Genomic DNA, 15034 nt, shown 5'->3' on the forward strand with positions numbered 1-15034 from the left:
AAAAGGGAGCCGTTAACGATGTCAACTAACATGGGGGCCAGGAAGGGAACTTGCATGGTCAGCAGCTTGCTGAAATTAGGATCCAGGGAGCAAGAGGTGGGCCTCATGGGCAAGATGAGCAGAGAGAGAGCGTCAAGCGAGATGAAGAAAACTGGAGAAAGAAATACAAGTACAGGTCTAGGGCAGGAGGGATCCTTTAGGGGAAGTTTGGCCTAGTGGGCAGGACGGTAGCAGCTGAACAGATGATGGTGATGTTGATGACAAAGTCCCGGTGTTCCTTGCACTTGTTGGAAGTGAGGGCGTAGGAGGCAGGGGAGAGGGGTTTAAGAAGACGTTTTGTAGTGCAGAAAAGAAGCCGGAGTTACTTTTGCATTCCAGGATGATCCTGGAATAGTGAGTAGAAGAGAGCAGGACTCAATAGTGCTTTATATGGTTTATCCAGATCTGGCAGCGAATGGCTAAACCAGTTGTCTGCCATAAACGATCAAGCCCCTTGGACTTTCGGAAGTTTAGATGAGTCTCCACTATATTTGAATTCTATTAAATTGGATGATGCCAGCTAAGATCCCTTCAGGCATGCTTTTTGAGGTGATGGATAATCTTACCCTGTTAATTGAGAGTTGTGTATTTTCTGTGTTGATGGAGTGGAGGAACTGAAGACAGATGACTTGGATGAAGGGAAGAAATGAAAATTAAGATCTCATACTGTAATACTTTGTAATCTGATACTACATTATAGGACTATGTATTGCAATGTCATTGGGCATCTATAAATACTTGCATAATTTGAATTTGCTATTTTGTATTAATATAGTCATGCAGGTTCTTTAACAAAAGCAATGATGCAAAGTGCACATACCTTGCTGAGAAACTTGTGCCATGGATTTGGAGGGCATGGGCAATCAGTATATGAGATAAAAACTGAATAATGCTCCTCCAAACAAGTTTACACCTGCACTTTTTTTATGGATATCAAGAACTTCACTCTAATTTTTGTGCTTCATTTTTAATGACTATTTTTTTTTAATTTAGAGATACAGCACTGAAACAGACCCTTCGGCCCACCGAGTCTGTGCCGACCAACAACCACCCATTTATACTAACCCTACAGTAATCCCATATTCCCTACCACCTACCTACACTAGGGGCAATTTACAACAGCCAATTTACCTATCACCTGCAAGTCTTTTAGATGTGGGAGGAAACCGGAGCACCCGGCGAAAACCCACGCAGACACAGGGAGAACTTGCAAACTCCGCACAGGCAGTACCCAGAATCGAACCCGGGTCCCTGGAGCTGTGAGGCTGCAGTACTAACCACTGCGCCGCCCAATACCATGATTAGATTAAAAACTTGGAATTTACTGCCTGATAGTTGTTTAACACAAGTGATAACGCAGGGAAAAAATGTAGTGATTGTGTGATTAAAAACACAGACAATTATTACGTGAGCAGCATATTCTCAATATATTGAAATATTTGTTTTTCTATAGATTGGCCACATTGAAGGAGACCCAAAGCGAAGGGGTGTATTCCCTGTGACCTTTGTGCACTTCATTGCTGACTGAGCTCGCTTTAAGAAGTTAAGAAAAAAACAATCTGGAGCATGGTACCATACCATCAGACAGCAAGGAAAGCATCTGTGTTTACCTCGATCGACACATCACTCCTTAGCTGGAAAATGTTATAAGTAACTAGTTCTTAAATATGTATTCTTGTTAAAGTATTTGCACTTTCTGTACAACTGGAGATTCATTATAAATTGTGGACTTTTCATGTCTGTCAATTTGCTATGGTGCATGTAGGTACTTGGAAATGGTAAAAATGCTAATTGTTCATGAATAGTCAATAGCTTATGTCACTGTCAAAAACATGTAGAAAATCAAAACTTTTGCAAGTATGTAGCATTAACAATGGAGCAAAGCTGGAGAACACTAGTACTGATCAAAAACTGCTGATTCCATAAATCAGGTAATGAATTTAGTAAGCATGCTGTTTGGGTAATCTTCATAACTTTCTTAAAGCCTTAAAATACTACTATAACACTAAAATAGTACCATCGTTTCCACATTGACTTTTATTTAAATACTGTAATTTCCAATTAAATTTCCCTAAATTCATTCATGATCACAGGACCTAAGTATTGTAAATATGAATATTTTTCAAAAGGCAGCTAATGAACAGCATTAACAACCCCAATGGCTGTTGTTCAAAAGAGGGAGAGTTAGTGATGGAAATTCAGATAGTTATTAGGGGTCCTCATTACATTTTGTACTGTCTGCAGTTAGTGTTTGGTTGCATTAAATGGTTTAACCAAAATAGTGTTTGAATAGCTAAATCAGTTTGCAAAAATATTCAAAATTTGTTGCAGACTTTATTTTTTAAAGTTCTTCACAGAATTGTTGATTCTTTTTATTACTAAGAACAGAATTTAAAACTATTGTTAAAAATAAATGAAAAATGGTACACACTTAATGCAAATCATTTATAGTAAATTTTCATCTCAAACACATTTATTGCAATGAAGTTGCTGGTCTGTTATTGAAGAGCTATTCTTTTGAAAGTCTTAGATTTGTTACATAAGTGGTCAAGTTGTTTGTTTTTTAAAAAATTGTCAGTCTGGCTTCCAACATATAGGAATAAAAAATTGAAAAATATTTTGAGTTAGCAGTAAATTTAAAAATTGTAGCCTCTCACTTTTAACTAAATGTGGCTGTAATTATTGTCGAAAAAATAGAACTTATTAATTCTTGTATGTAATGTGAATTAATACTGAAGATGTTGACATCATTCAGGATTATTACTTTCTATGAGTGATTAAAAGGACCATAAAAATCTGTGGACAGGATAACTGGTGCCATCTACTGTCGTCATCTGCGACTGGTACTTAGAGCAGAAAAAACTTTTTAAGACATGGTGTAAAATGGATACAAATATGACAAGCTAGGTGTTTGTTGCGGAGCAACTGTGTGTGTGTGTGTGTATATATATATATATATATATTGTAAATGCTAAATCCTCTAATACCTTTGCATTTCATTGCATTGATTTGACAATTAGAGCATGTGTAATGCATTGTATATCCCAGTTTAACATTGGAGTTAATCAAATGTAATAGTTATTAAAGCATAGCCTGCTTCAACAATGCAGGGTTTTTTTGTACAGACTTTGAAGATAAGGCCTAATGAATTCGCTATTTGTGAAGGAATAGTGAGCATCTGATGAAATACTGTACGAAATCTTAAGTTTTAAAATCTGTGTATTTAAATATCCTGTTGCATTAAGATAAGGCTGCTATAATTGTTAACAATCATTTTGTTAATCAGTAGATTTGGTTCAGATCAATTCCATTCTATTAAAGTGTAAATTTGTGAGACCCACATATTTATCCACTTAATTGCCCAAGAAAATTCCTCTGTTCAACTCTTCTGATTTAGAGGATGCGATTAAAGTGTCATATTGTGCACTTTTAGTACTAAAATAAGCCCAGACTATCTAAATTTTGAAATTAAAACAGTCAAGGATGAAAATGTAAAACTGTATTTTGAATATACTCCCAATTTGAAGTGGGATCAATTTAAAGAATTGACCCTCAATGAGGAAAACAGAAAAATACTATGCACTTAAGTAGAATCCCAGCAGATGATCACTACCAGCATGTTCTTGTTAATCTTGTTCTACAAAAATATTCAATATCTAATAAAGTACCATCTAGTTTTAAATACTTCCACAAAGCTTTATATCTGTAGGTTAAAATAAATCTGAAATTTAATTCATGACACTTGTGCTAAATTTTCAACTGAGTCAATAAATAGTTTCCAGGCTGGGAATAATAGTTTGTATGAGTCTTTTTTGTCGAGTACATTTGGGAGATGAAATACATAAACTGCTCTAATACTATAGTGGCTGCTGGTTTGTTTTCTATGCTGCACGAAATGCAGTTATCACTTAATTATTTAACACCAATGTATACATACACTATTACTTGATTTTCAAAATATTAAATTGTTTACTTGTCTTGTTTATTTCCAAACTATCAGAACTGTGATTTTGGTACTCAACAGTATAAACAAAAATTGTTTCCAAACCTTTTCTTGTATTGATTTTTATCCTGCCTTGAAGGCACTGACACATTTCTGGGGTATAGTTTCCTCGTCACTTAATAGCTGAACCATTCTTCATATGTGAGCCAGGACAATACTGGCAGTCTATATAACTGTTGGTACCACAATTGAAGTTGTTCTCATCAGATTTCCACATGTAATTCTACTAGGGGTTACTGGATAATAATCAGGAGGAAGCCCAGTTGATAGTCCCCTCCTTAATTTAGGAGTATTGATTCCAACTGTAGTGCTTCCTCCCCTATACTGTCACCTGGGGAAGATCAGCTAACTTAGCATTGACAGGGATTGAACCTGGGTCCTTATAAGGTTATTTACTACCTCACTTGTTTTCCGCCTTTCAGGTCATAATGGAAGGACTTATCCTTTCTATGATCATTCAAATAAAAAATACTTTTTGTTTGGTTGATGGCAGGCTACACAATATTCTGTCACCTCTGGCAAACAATATTAAGAGGAAGTACCGCAGTTCACTTTTCTGTATTTGTTGCAACTTAAATTCAATTTGGTAAGTAAATTGTAGTAAAATTGTGTTTAACTAAGAGGATGCTACTTCATTGCATTCTTAGTTGAAAGGGCAAGAAATGCAATGATATTTACTTTAGAAATATTGAGCTATACAATATTTGTTAAAAATATTTGAATTGAAAAGGCAGCATTTATAATTAACTTGTTTATTTGAACTGCTACTGTTCGTGTTGAGGTGTATACACAGATTCAGTTTTATACAATGCAGTGTAAGGTTACCGAAATTCATTATTGGTCTGATATTTACTAAGAATTATTGCTGTACAAAGCAGTGCTCATGGTAGCTACAAGTTTAATTACATTTTCTGAAACTTGTATTTTCTTTGATCCTACAGTAAACTTACGTCTGCTTCACAGAGCTATGAGGATAATTGAAACTGCAATCATTCTGCAATTGATGTAGAGTGATGTATTATACTTAACACTGTTGGTATTGTGCAAGTCTCCAATTTCACAGCAAACAGTCCATTACTTCTCATTTTACTGAAAATATTGAAATGTTGGCAACTTCAGATCTCAGAATTTGGAGCACTTTGTTAGGTCACAGTCCTAAGGCAGCAATGTTAGTTGAAAGAAGTCAAATATAAGGAAATGACCAAAGAATCTACATTATAAGTTATCAAATTTATTGTTTAGATAACAATCATATCAGGATTTCTCTGAGGAAAGCGCTGAATCAAAAGCAGTGGACAAAACTTTGCAGATTGTTTGAGCTTGATCCTGCAACATAGAAGGATTGGATTAGTCAAATCACAATGTCTACTTAACGTAGAAAGTCCTACAAGAAAAGGGGCGGAACTGGACCTAATCTTAGAGAATGAAGCCAGACAAGTGGTAGAAGTGTCAGTGGGGGGAGCATTTCAGGGATAGTGACCATAACTCCAAGATTTAAGGTAGTTATGGAAAAGGACAAAAATGGATCTGAAATAAAGGTACTGAATTGGGGTAAGGCCAATTTCAATATGATTAAACAGGATCAGGCTAAAGTGAACTGCAGGCAGCTACTTGTAGGAAAGTCTACATTCGACCAGTAGGAGTGATTCAAGAAGGAAATAGAGAGTTTGGGGCCAACATGTTCCCGTAAAGGTGAAGGGTAGGACCAATAAGTCCAGGGAACCCTGGATGGCAATGGTTATAGAGGATTGGATAAGGAACAAAAAGGAGGCTTATGGCAGATTCAGAGAGCTGAAAACAGCAGAGTATAGAAAGTGTAGGGGGATACTTAAAGTAATTAGGAGAGCGAAGAGGGGACATGAAAAAACACTGGCGGGCAAGATAAAGGAAAATCCCAAGGTGTTTTGTAAGTATAGTAAGGGCAAGAGGATAACCAGGGAAAGAGTAGGGCCCAAAGTGGCAATCTCTGTGTGGAGCCAGAGGACGTAGGTAAGGTTTTAAATGATCACTTTTCATCTGTGTTCACTATGGAGAAGGACGATGTAGGTGTAGCGATCAGGGAGGGGGATTGTGATATAGTTGAACAAATTAGCATTGAAAGGGAGGAGGTATTAACGGTTTTAGCGGGCTTAAAAGTGGATAAATCCCCAGGCCCAGATGAGATGCATTACAGGCTGCTATGTGAGGCAAGGGAGGAGATTGCAGGGGCTCTGACACAAATTTTCAAATCATCTCTGGCTACAGGAGAGGTGCCAGGGGACTGGAGAACAGCAAAGGTGGTACCATTATTCAAGAAAGGTAGTAGGGATAAACCAGGTAATTACAGACCAGTGAGTCTAACATCAGTAGTAGGGAAACTATTGAAAAAATTCTGAGGGACAGGATTAATCGCCACGTGGAGAGACAAGGATTAATCAAGGATAGTCAGCATAGCTTTGTCAGGGGGACATGTCTCAGATTCTTATGTTTCAATGCGATCACCCCTCATTCTTCTCACCTCTAGAGAATCCCTCACCTCATAGGACAACCCCTCATCAGGAATCAATCTAGTGAACCTTTGTTGAACCTCTACAGCAAGTATACATACCCTTTCTTAGGTATGGAGACCAAAACTGTACACAGTGCTCCAGGTGTGCTCTCACCAAATGCCCTGTAAAATTACAGCAAGACATCCCTATTCTTGTACTCCAACCCCCTTACAATAAAGGCCAACATATGATTTGCCTTTCTAATTGCTTACTGTACCGGCATGTTAATTTTGTTTCTTATATAAAGACACCCAAATCCCACTGTCACAGCACTGAAATTGCCCTAATCAAAGTCAAATAAATCTTCTATGACTAGTGCACTCCCTCCTCTGAAGCTTTGGATACAGTTAACCACACCATTGTCCAGCTCGGAAGCATTGCCCTCCCTTGGTTCCACTCTTGCCTAGTCAATCTTAGCGAGAACCTATCCAGCAATGGCTTCACCTCCTGCTCCCAAACCATTATCTCTGGAGTGACCCAAGGATCTATAAGTTGCCCTCCTGCTAATCAGCAGCATGCTAGATAGGGATGAAGAAGCATAATTCACCATAGTCACAAATAATTTCTTTTTGAGACTCTGGTGCCATTTCAGTACTGTGTGTGAGGCAGAGAGTGTGTAAGAGTTGAAAGTGGGGGAAGGGGTGGGAACTTGATTGCAGAGATTTTAAACAATTACGAGAGATGGGCTCAAATTGGTGATGTGGCACATGCTCAAGGAAAAGGTGGCAGGGGATGAAGTAGTTTCCAAAGAGAGACACTTTTTCATTAGCGAAACTATTTACAACATCTGCTAACAGGATCAGGAAGAGAAGCTGGGCAGTCACCAGTTTAACAGGAATGGGGTCAAGGGAGCAGGAGATGGGACAACTGTCTGAGACAAGCTCTGACGGCAAAAGGAGAAGTGAGAGATCTAAAGTTTGATTTTAAGTACTTGGAAAGTTTTTTTCCAGGAATGGGCACAAAGGATCTGAGAATGAAGGGGGTGAGGGATACCAGGAATTAGTCAGAAATTATCTAGTCAGCGAGCGAGATGACGAGGTTGTGGGGACGGCTGTGAATATGTAGTATGTGGGGGATTATATCTAAGAAAGATAGGAAGGAGGGCAGTGGATTCAAAGCATAGAGGGCTAAGATGAAGATTGAAATCAACAAGAATGAGTCATCATTGTATGCAAAGGCTAAAGAAAGAATGGGGAGAAACATAACCTGGAGCTTAAACATAGAAAATAGGAGCAGGAGTTGGCCATTTGGCCCTTCGAGCCTGCTCATCCAACGCAGTAGCCTGTTCCGGATTTCGCCCCATACCCTTTGATCCTTTTAGACCCAAGAGCTATATCTAACTCCTTGAAAACATACAATGTTTTGGCTTCAACTGCTTTCTGTGGTAGCGAATTCCACAGGCTCACCACTCTCTGGGTGAGGGAATTTCTCCTCATCTCAGTCCTGAAAGGTTTACCCCGTACCCTTAGACTATGACCCCTGGTTCTGGACTCCCCCACCATTGGAAACATCCATCCTGCATCTACCCTGTCAAGTCCTGTTAGAATTTTATAGGTTTCTATGAGATCCTCCCTCACTCTTCTGAACTCCAGCGAATATAATCCTAACCAGACTCAATCTCTCCTCATATGTCAGTCCCGCCATCCCAGGAATCAGTCTGGTAAACCTTCGCTGCGCTCCCTCTATAGCAAGAACATCCTTCCTCAGATAAGGAGACCAAAACTGCACACAATATTCCAGGTGTGGCTTCACCAAGGCCCTGTATAATTGCAGCAAGACATCCCTGCTTCTGTACTCGAATCCTCTCGCTATGAAGGCCAACATACCATTTACCTTTTTTACCGCCTGTTGCACCTGCATGCTTACCTTCAGTGACTGGTGTACAAGAACACCTAGGTCTCGCTGCATATTCCCCTCTCTCAGTTTATAGCCATTCAGATAATCTGCCTTCCTGTTTTTGCTACCAAAGTGGATAACTTATCCACATTATACTGCATCCGCCATGCATTAGCCCACTCACTCAACTTGTCCAAGTCACTCTGAAGCCTCCCTGCATCTCCTCACGACTCACCCTCCCACCCAGTTTTGTGTCATCTGCAAATTTGGAGATATTACATTTAGTTCCCTCGTCTAAATCATTAATATATATATTGTGAATAGCTGGGGTCCTAGCACCGATCCCTGCGGTACCCCACTAGTCACTGTCTGCCATTTGGAAAAAGACCCATTTATCCTTACTTTGTTTCCTGTCCGCCAACCAATTTTCTATCCATCGCAATACACTACCCCCAATCCCATGCGCTTTAATTTTACATGCTAATCTCTTATGTAGGACTTTGTCGAAAGCCTTCTGAAAGTCCAAATAAACCACATCCACTGGCTCCCCTTCATCAACTCTACTAGTTACATCCTCGAAGAATTCTAGTAGATTTGTCAAGCATGATTTCCCTTTCGTAAATCCATGCTGACTCTGTCCGATTCTACCACTGTTCTCCAAGTGCTCTGCTATAAAACCTTTGATAATAGACTCTAGAATTTTCCCCACTACCGACGTCAGACTGACTGGTCTATAATTCCCTGCTTTCTCTCAACCTCCCTTTTTAAATAGTGGGGTTACATTAGCTACCCTCCAATCTTTAGGAACTGTTCCAGAGTCTATAGAATCTTGGAAGATGACCACCAATGCATCCACTATTTCTAGGGCCACTTCCTTAAGTACTCTGGGATGCATACCATCAGGCCCTGGGGAGTTATCGGCCTACAATCCCATCAATTTCCCCAACACCATTTCTCTACTAGTACTGATTTCTTTCAGTTCCTCTCTCTCTCTCACTAAGACCTGTGTTCCCCAACATTTCTGGTATGATATTTGTGTCCTCCTTTGTGTAGATAGAACCAAAGTATGCATTTAGTTGGTCAGCCATTTCTTTATTCCCTGTAATAAATTCCCCTGTTTCTGACTGTAAGGGACCTACATTTGTCTTCACCAATCTTCTTCTCTTCCCGTATCTATAGAAACTTTTACAGTCAGTTTTTATGTTCCCCGCAAGCTTGCTCTCATACTCTATTTTGCCCTTCTTAATCAATCCCTTGATCCTCCTTTGCTGAATTCTAAACTACTCCCAATCCTCAGGTCTGTTGTTTTTCCTGGCAAATTTATATGCCTCTTCCTTGGATCTAATGCTATCTCTAATTTCCCTTGTAAGCCATGGTTTGGCTACCTTTCACGTTTTACTTAAGGGTGTGGCTTGTTGTTTGAGGGCTTTAAAGGGAGGTGAGACAGTGGAATTGAGGTAGGTGCCTCAAAAAAATGCCAAAAGAATAGATAGACAAATGAAACCAGACAAAGAAACTTCAATAAAATAAAGGCAAAGTACTGCAGATGCTGGAAATCTGAAATAAAAACAAGAAATGCTGGAAATACTCAGCAAGTCTGGCAGCCTCTGTGGAGAGAGAAGCAGAGTTAACGTTTCAGGTCAGTGATCCTTCATCAAAACTGGCAAATATTAGAAACGTAATAGGTTTTAAGCAAGTAAAGCGGGGGTGGGACAAGAGACTTCAATAAGGGGTAATGTGTTCTCAGAAGTGATCCAAGTTGCAATCAAAGGCAACATATCACTGCAAACATCCACAATAAGATTATGGATGGGAAGGGCCCTATTTTGACTTTCTGGAATGAAATGTGGAAGGGGAGGGGTAGTGACTGTTGATTTGCCAGTAGTGTGGGTAGGGTGAGCAGATTGGGAAGGAGCTCAGCCTCCCAGTAGGTGTTCTGGGTGAGAAGGGCAGGACTGTTCGGGCTGCTGCTTCTAAGGAGGCAGCAATACGTGCCACAATCAGTTCTTCAGAGAATACTGAGAGACACAGAGTAACTCAGCTTTTTCAACACTGCAACAAAGGAGGCACAGTAGGAAGGCAGATGAATAGTGAGGGCTGGGGGGGGGGGGGGGTAGGTGGCAAATTAGTAGGAGAGGACAAATGAAATGTGGCATATTTTGATAAGAGAAAGGAAGCAGAAGGGGATACAAGTACAGGTTCTTGTTCAGAACAGAAGTAAAACCGTGCACACAAACAAGCATAGTGGGAATTCAGATTACGTAGAGATTACAGCGATAGCTTGATCATAAACAGAGGACAAAGAGGAGATGATATGAAACAGTTAAACTTAAAGTCTACAGCCTTATGGTGGGATAAAGTCAACTTGCAGACAACATGGAGTCCTCTTGTAAATGTCCATGATTCAGTGTTCAGGTTTAGAGACAGTTATGGAGAGGAAGTGACACAGAAGCCGTTCAAGGGACACAATATTAAACTGTCCCTTTTAAGAACCTCTAACATGTAAAGTTTAAAACCAACCAAAAATGCTACTGATGTGACAATCATTCAAAGCACACACTTCAGTCATCTGTTCAATGAATGTGGTACAAACAAAAAGAGTATACCATAATGCTAGTAAGGACAAAACTTTCACTTGGTAGAAGCAGTTGATGAAACCTGTGGTTCCTGTGCTGATTTAATGGTTGAGGTGCCAAACCATTCCTAAAAATGAGGTTATATGGTCAAATGTTAAAACGAGAGAGAGAAACCAAATGACTGTTACCAAACCATTTCTCACCAGGCTATTGCATTGATATACACAGATGCTATACTCATTCTGGTTTGCATCGGTGGTTTTTATAGCAAGGAGGCTTTTTCCCATTCCTAAGCCATCATCATAACAGATCATTCGCACTATCAAATACAATGGATGTCTGTGCAAAATGTCCTGCCAAAAAAGAAAAAAAAGTTAATAGAATTTATTGCATTACATGCATTTGGGTGATAGAAGAGCAGAGTTTTTTTTTTAATTAAACCTGTGACATGAGTTTTTTAGTGGAATGTTTGAGAAGAACATAGGAATAGATGTAAGCAATTTGGTCCATCAAGCCTGCTCTGCCCTTTTTTTAAAATAGTCATGGTAGCAATAATTGTTTGAAATGCCTTTTCCTTTGTGTTATGCATGCCTACCACCATATATCTCATGCAAGCTTTCCTTCCCAATCGTCTATCTCCCTATTAGGCACCTCAATTAATTTTGCATATGATACCTTCTGACAATTGTATTCCACATGTTCATAACCCATTAGCTGAAGGAGATTTTCTTCCTGGCTTAGCTCTAATTAAAAGATTATGGGTGTAAAATTCAAAGCAGTAGTGCTGCTGGAGATGGTGCTATGGAAGCCAATTGCTCTCCTGAGGTTCCACGCAGCACACTATCTGAAGAGCACTTGCACGGGCATTCCCCGTCAGCGCCAGAAGCAACTGAAGTGGTCCCAACAAGACATCACAGAGCCCTATTGGCTGTTATGACACTATTTTCCAAATTTGGGCGACAGGTCCATTCAACAATTTTGCATGCCACTCACCAACGATTAAGTCTTCAACACAAGAGAGGCCCGGCAAATTGGAAAGGTAATTTTGAAGAACTTAGGTAATTGCAGAGTATCTGAAAGTACTCTGGAGTGTTTCTGGAAAGTGTTGCTGCATTCTCACAAGGAGTGTAAAGGAGTATGTGACCTGTCCATAAGATCATAAGAAATAGGAGCAGGAGGAGGCCATTTGTCGTCTCAAGCCTGCTGTGCCATTCAATAAGATCATGGATTACCTGATTGTTGCCTTAACTCCACCTTCCTGCCTGCCCCCCATAAATCTTGACTATTTTCAATGACCCAGCTTCCAGTGCTCTCTGGGGAAAAGAATTCCAAAGATTAAAGATGCTCAGCGAAGAAATTCCTCCTCATCTCAAATAGCAGACCCCTTATTTTGAAACAGTGGCCCCTAGTTCTAGATTCCCCCAAGAGAAACATCCTCACAGCAACTACCCTATTAAGTCCCCTCAGAATCTTATATTTCAATAGGATCACCTCATTCTACTAAACTGCCACACAAAAGCTGTAATAGGCATGAGGACTGCAGCACAACAGGGAAATGGATCAGAGGCTGTGGAGAGGGTAAGCTCTGCGCAATGCTGTCTGCCAACTTAGAGCTGCCTTCCCTATGCTCCTCAACAGGAGGCTGTCAGGCAGGCAGCCAATACACCCAGCATCTCGGTCTGCATTCCCATCAGCGTTCTCCTTACGCTGCCCCATTGAGGTCTTCATTTGTGTCCCCTGTAGTAGAACTCTTCTGCAACCTCACCTTCTAGTGAGCTAGCACAAGATCCATCCAATACCCCTGGCCTGGCTGCAGCCTATTCGTGCCCAGTAACTAGCAAGTATGTGCAATGTCACTATCTGAGCTGGTAGCTACAAGTGTCAGATCAAGTGACGGGACCTCTTCAGTACTGTGCTGCTGCTCTCTCTTCAATATTTGAAAGCAGAAAATCAGAAGCAGGAGGTTGGGGCGGAAAACGAGAGCTCCAGGGTGACACCATCTGCAGCTTGCTCAGCATGCCAGATCGCAGGATGTGAGCTGGCAGTTGAGGAGGGGCCTAAGGCAGGAACAAACCGTCCTCCTGAATGTTCTCAGTGACATTGATGCCATAGGCATTGTCACAGCCAGCTCCATGATATGGAGATCATCTTCTCCATAGGGCTCAGGAGCTTTAGGCATCCTTATCCCTGGAAGCTCTGCTCTTCCATTGTGTGCCACCCTGTCCTGCAAGAGAAAGGGCAGAAGTGGGTGTGAGGCTGGCAGTACTGGTAATTGTTTTAGAGTGAGATGTTATCCCTGAGTGCAAAGGACTGGTGCTGAGTGAGTGATGGGGATGTATTGCATTGATCAGTGTGAGAGGTTGGTGAAGCAATGAGTATATGATGTCATATGAAGATACATTTCACTGACCCTTGACCATTCGCATAATGTCATTACACTTTTTACAACACTGCTGCCAGGTGTTTCGTTCCTGGAGCTGGGAACTGACGTCCCTGGCCATCTTTTCCCAGTCTCTTCTGAGAGTTGTCCTTGACGGTCTCCTGGGACCTACAGAACCAATGGTGTCTCTCCTTCACCAATAAGACCTCCAGCGCCTCATCCATGATACTGGAGCCTCCTTTTCCTTGTTTAGAACTGCAACAATGGCATTCAGTAGCTGCCTCCTGTAACTCAGTGCAGCTTCCTTTTAAGGACAGACAACCTTTAAGAACAGAAGGCTGGCTGCACCACATATTATTAGCACTTGCTGCTGGCAGATGCACGGCCCTATACTACAATCAGGTAACTGAGATGATAGCACCAAATTTGTGATCCCCACACCTGAAAAACAGTGAAAACCAATTTTTTGCCCTATGACCAGTTGAGGGTTGACCAGGAAACAAATCTTACTGGAAAGCATCTATTTGCAAATAACTCAGCAGGGGGCTTGCGCTTGTGACTTTGAAAGGGATGTTTACAAACCAAGATTCATGGTTGCCTCTGGAAAGGTTTTTGTTTCATTTTGAACTGTTAAAAAAGGCAAGTGGGTGTTCGGCTGAGAACAGAAAGAAGTTTGCTTCCTGACCTGCCAGGAGAAGAGAGCTGATATCCCTCTCTCTTTGAAAAATCCCTGCATCAAGTTGTGCTGTTGCCTCCTGTATTTGAAGAAATCCTGCATGTTTGCATTGAATGTGAGAGATTGAAACCTTTGTTGCTGCACACCTGATGTACGACCTATGTGAAGCCTTTTGTAGCTGCATTTCATGAAAGCTGACCGAGACTGTTCATCAACATCACCTGGAAAGAACTGTTCTCAGAAGATTCCTAGTGGCAGCCACCTATTTACCTTTAGGACACCTCGCCAAAACAAAGGACTTCCATACCTTCTCTTCAGTCTAAGTTTTTATTCCTATTTCTTTCTAACAGCTGTAAACAAATCCCTTTTTTTACCTGGTTAACCAGCTGTGTATGTGAGCGTGTGTGTGTGTTAGGGCTAGGATAAAAATAAGGGGCTTTAAATATTTCAATTCACGTGTATGTTTACTTCATTATTGGTTAAGACATGGTTTATAATAAACGGATAATTTTTTTTGTTTATTAAAGAAACCTGGTTGGTGTGCTTTATTCTGGGGAAAAACAGAGTATCTGATTGACCGAATCGGTAAATGGGAAAATTTAAATATATATTGTGACCTGTGGAGAAGTGGGACTAAATTAACAGTGCACTCCTCCCACCTCGGTCATAATACTACCATATGTCCCCCTTTTGCATCAGTGTGTAACATTCGCTATCTTCCATTACTTCAGTATCATTATCAGATCAGCAAACTAATGCATCCCCAATTTTGTCACCTACTTCTTTAAATACCTCCCTGGGTAGAAACTTACTTGGGCCTGAAAATTTGTATCATTATTTTATATTATAATTTTTCTCTATGGTGACATCTATAAATCCTTTACAAATTACTAATTCGCCCTGTACCTCTAGCATTTCTTTTTACGGGTGCCATTGATAAGGCACTATTTATTGCCTACCTCTAGTTGTCCCGAGGCTGTGAAGAATTAACTACAT

At 40.5% G+C, this 15034-nt stretch overlaps 2 protein-coding genes across 3 annotated transcripts in view; one reads left to right on the forward strand and one right to left on the reverse strand.

Annotated features, from left to right (window-relative positions):
• Positions 1–4056, forward strand: part of LOC137356728 (arf-GAP with SH3 domain, ANK repeat and PH domain-containing protein 2-like) — a 234595-nt gene extending 230539 nt beyond the window's left edge. The window contains exon 30 of the mRNA XM_068022455.1: positions 1493–4056. Coding sequence (XP_067878556.1) covers positions 1493–1567 — 75 coding nt within the window. The 3' untranslated portion in view covers positions 1568–4056. The remainder of the gene's footprint in view (positions 1–1492) is intronic.
• A 1201-nt stretch (positions 4057–5257) lies between these two features.
• itgb1bp1 (integrin beta 1 binding protein 1) overlaps positions 5258–15034 on the reverse strand; it is a 49626-nt gene continuing 39849 nt past the window's right edge. For both annotated transcript variants that reach the window (XM_068022432.1, XM_068022421.1), the window contains 2 exons: positions 11186–11335; positions 5258–5368 (listed from right to left, as the gene is read on the reverse strand). In XM_068022432.1, the coding sequence (XP_067878533.1) occupies positions 5297–5368; positions 11186–11335 (222 nt within the window). In that variant the 3' untranslated portion in view covers positions 5258–5296. The remainder of the gene's footprint in view (positions 5369–11185; positions 11336–15034) is intronic.

This window comes from Heterodontus francisci, chromosome 3, assembly GCF_036365525.1.
Source record: "Heterodontus francisci isolate sHetFra1 chromosome 3, sHetFra1.hap1, whole genome shotgun sequence".
NCBI classification, from domain to species: Eukaryota; Metazoa; Chordata; class Chondrichthyes; order Heterodontiformes; family Heterodontidae; genus Heterodontus; species Heterodontus francisci.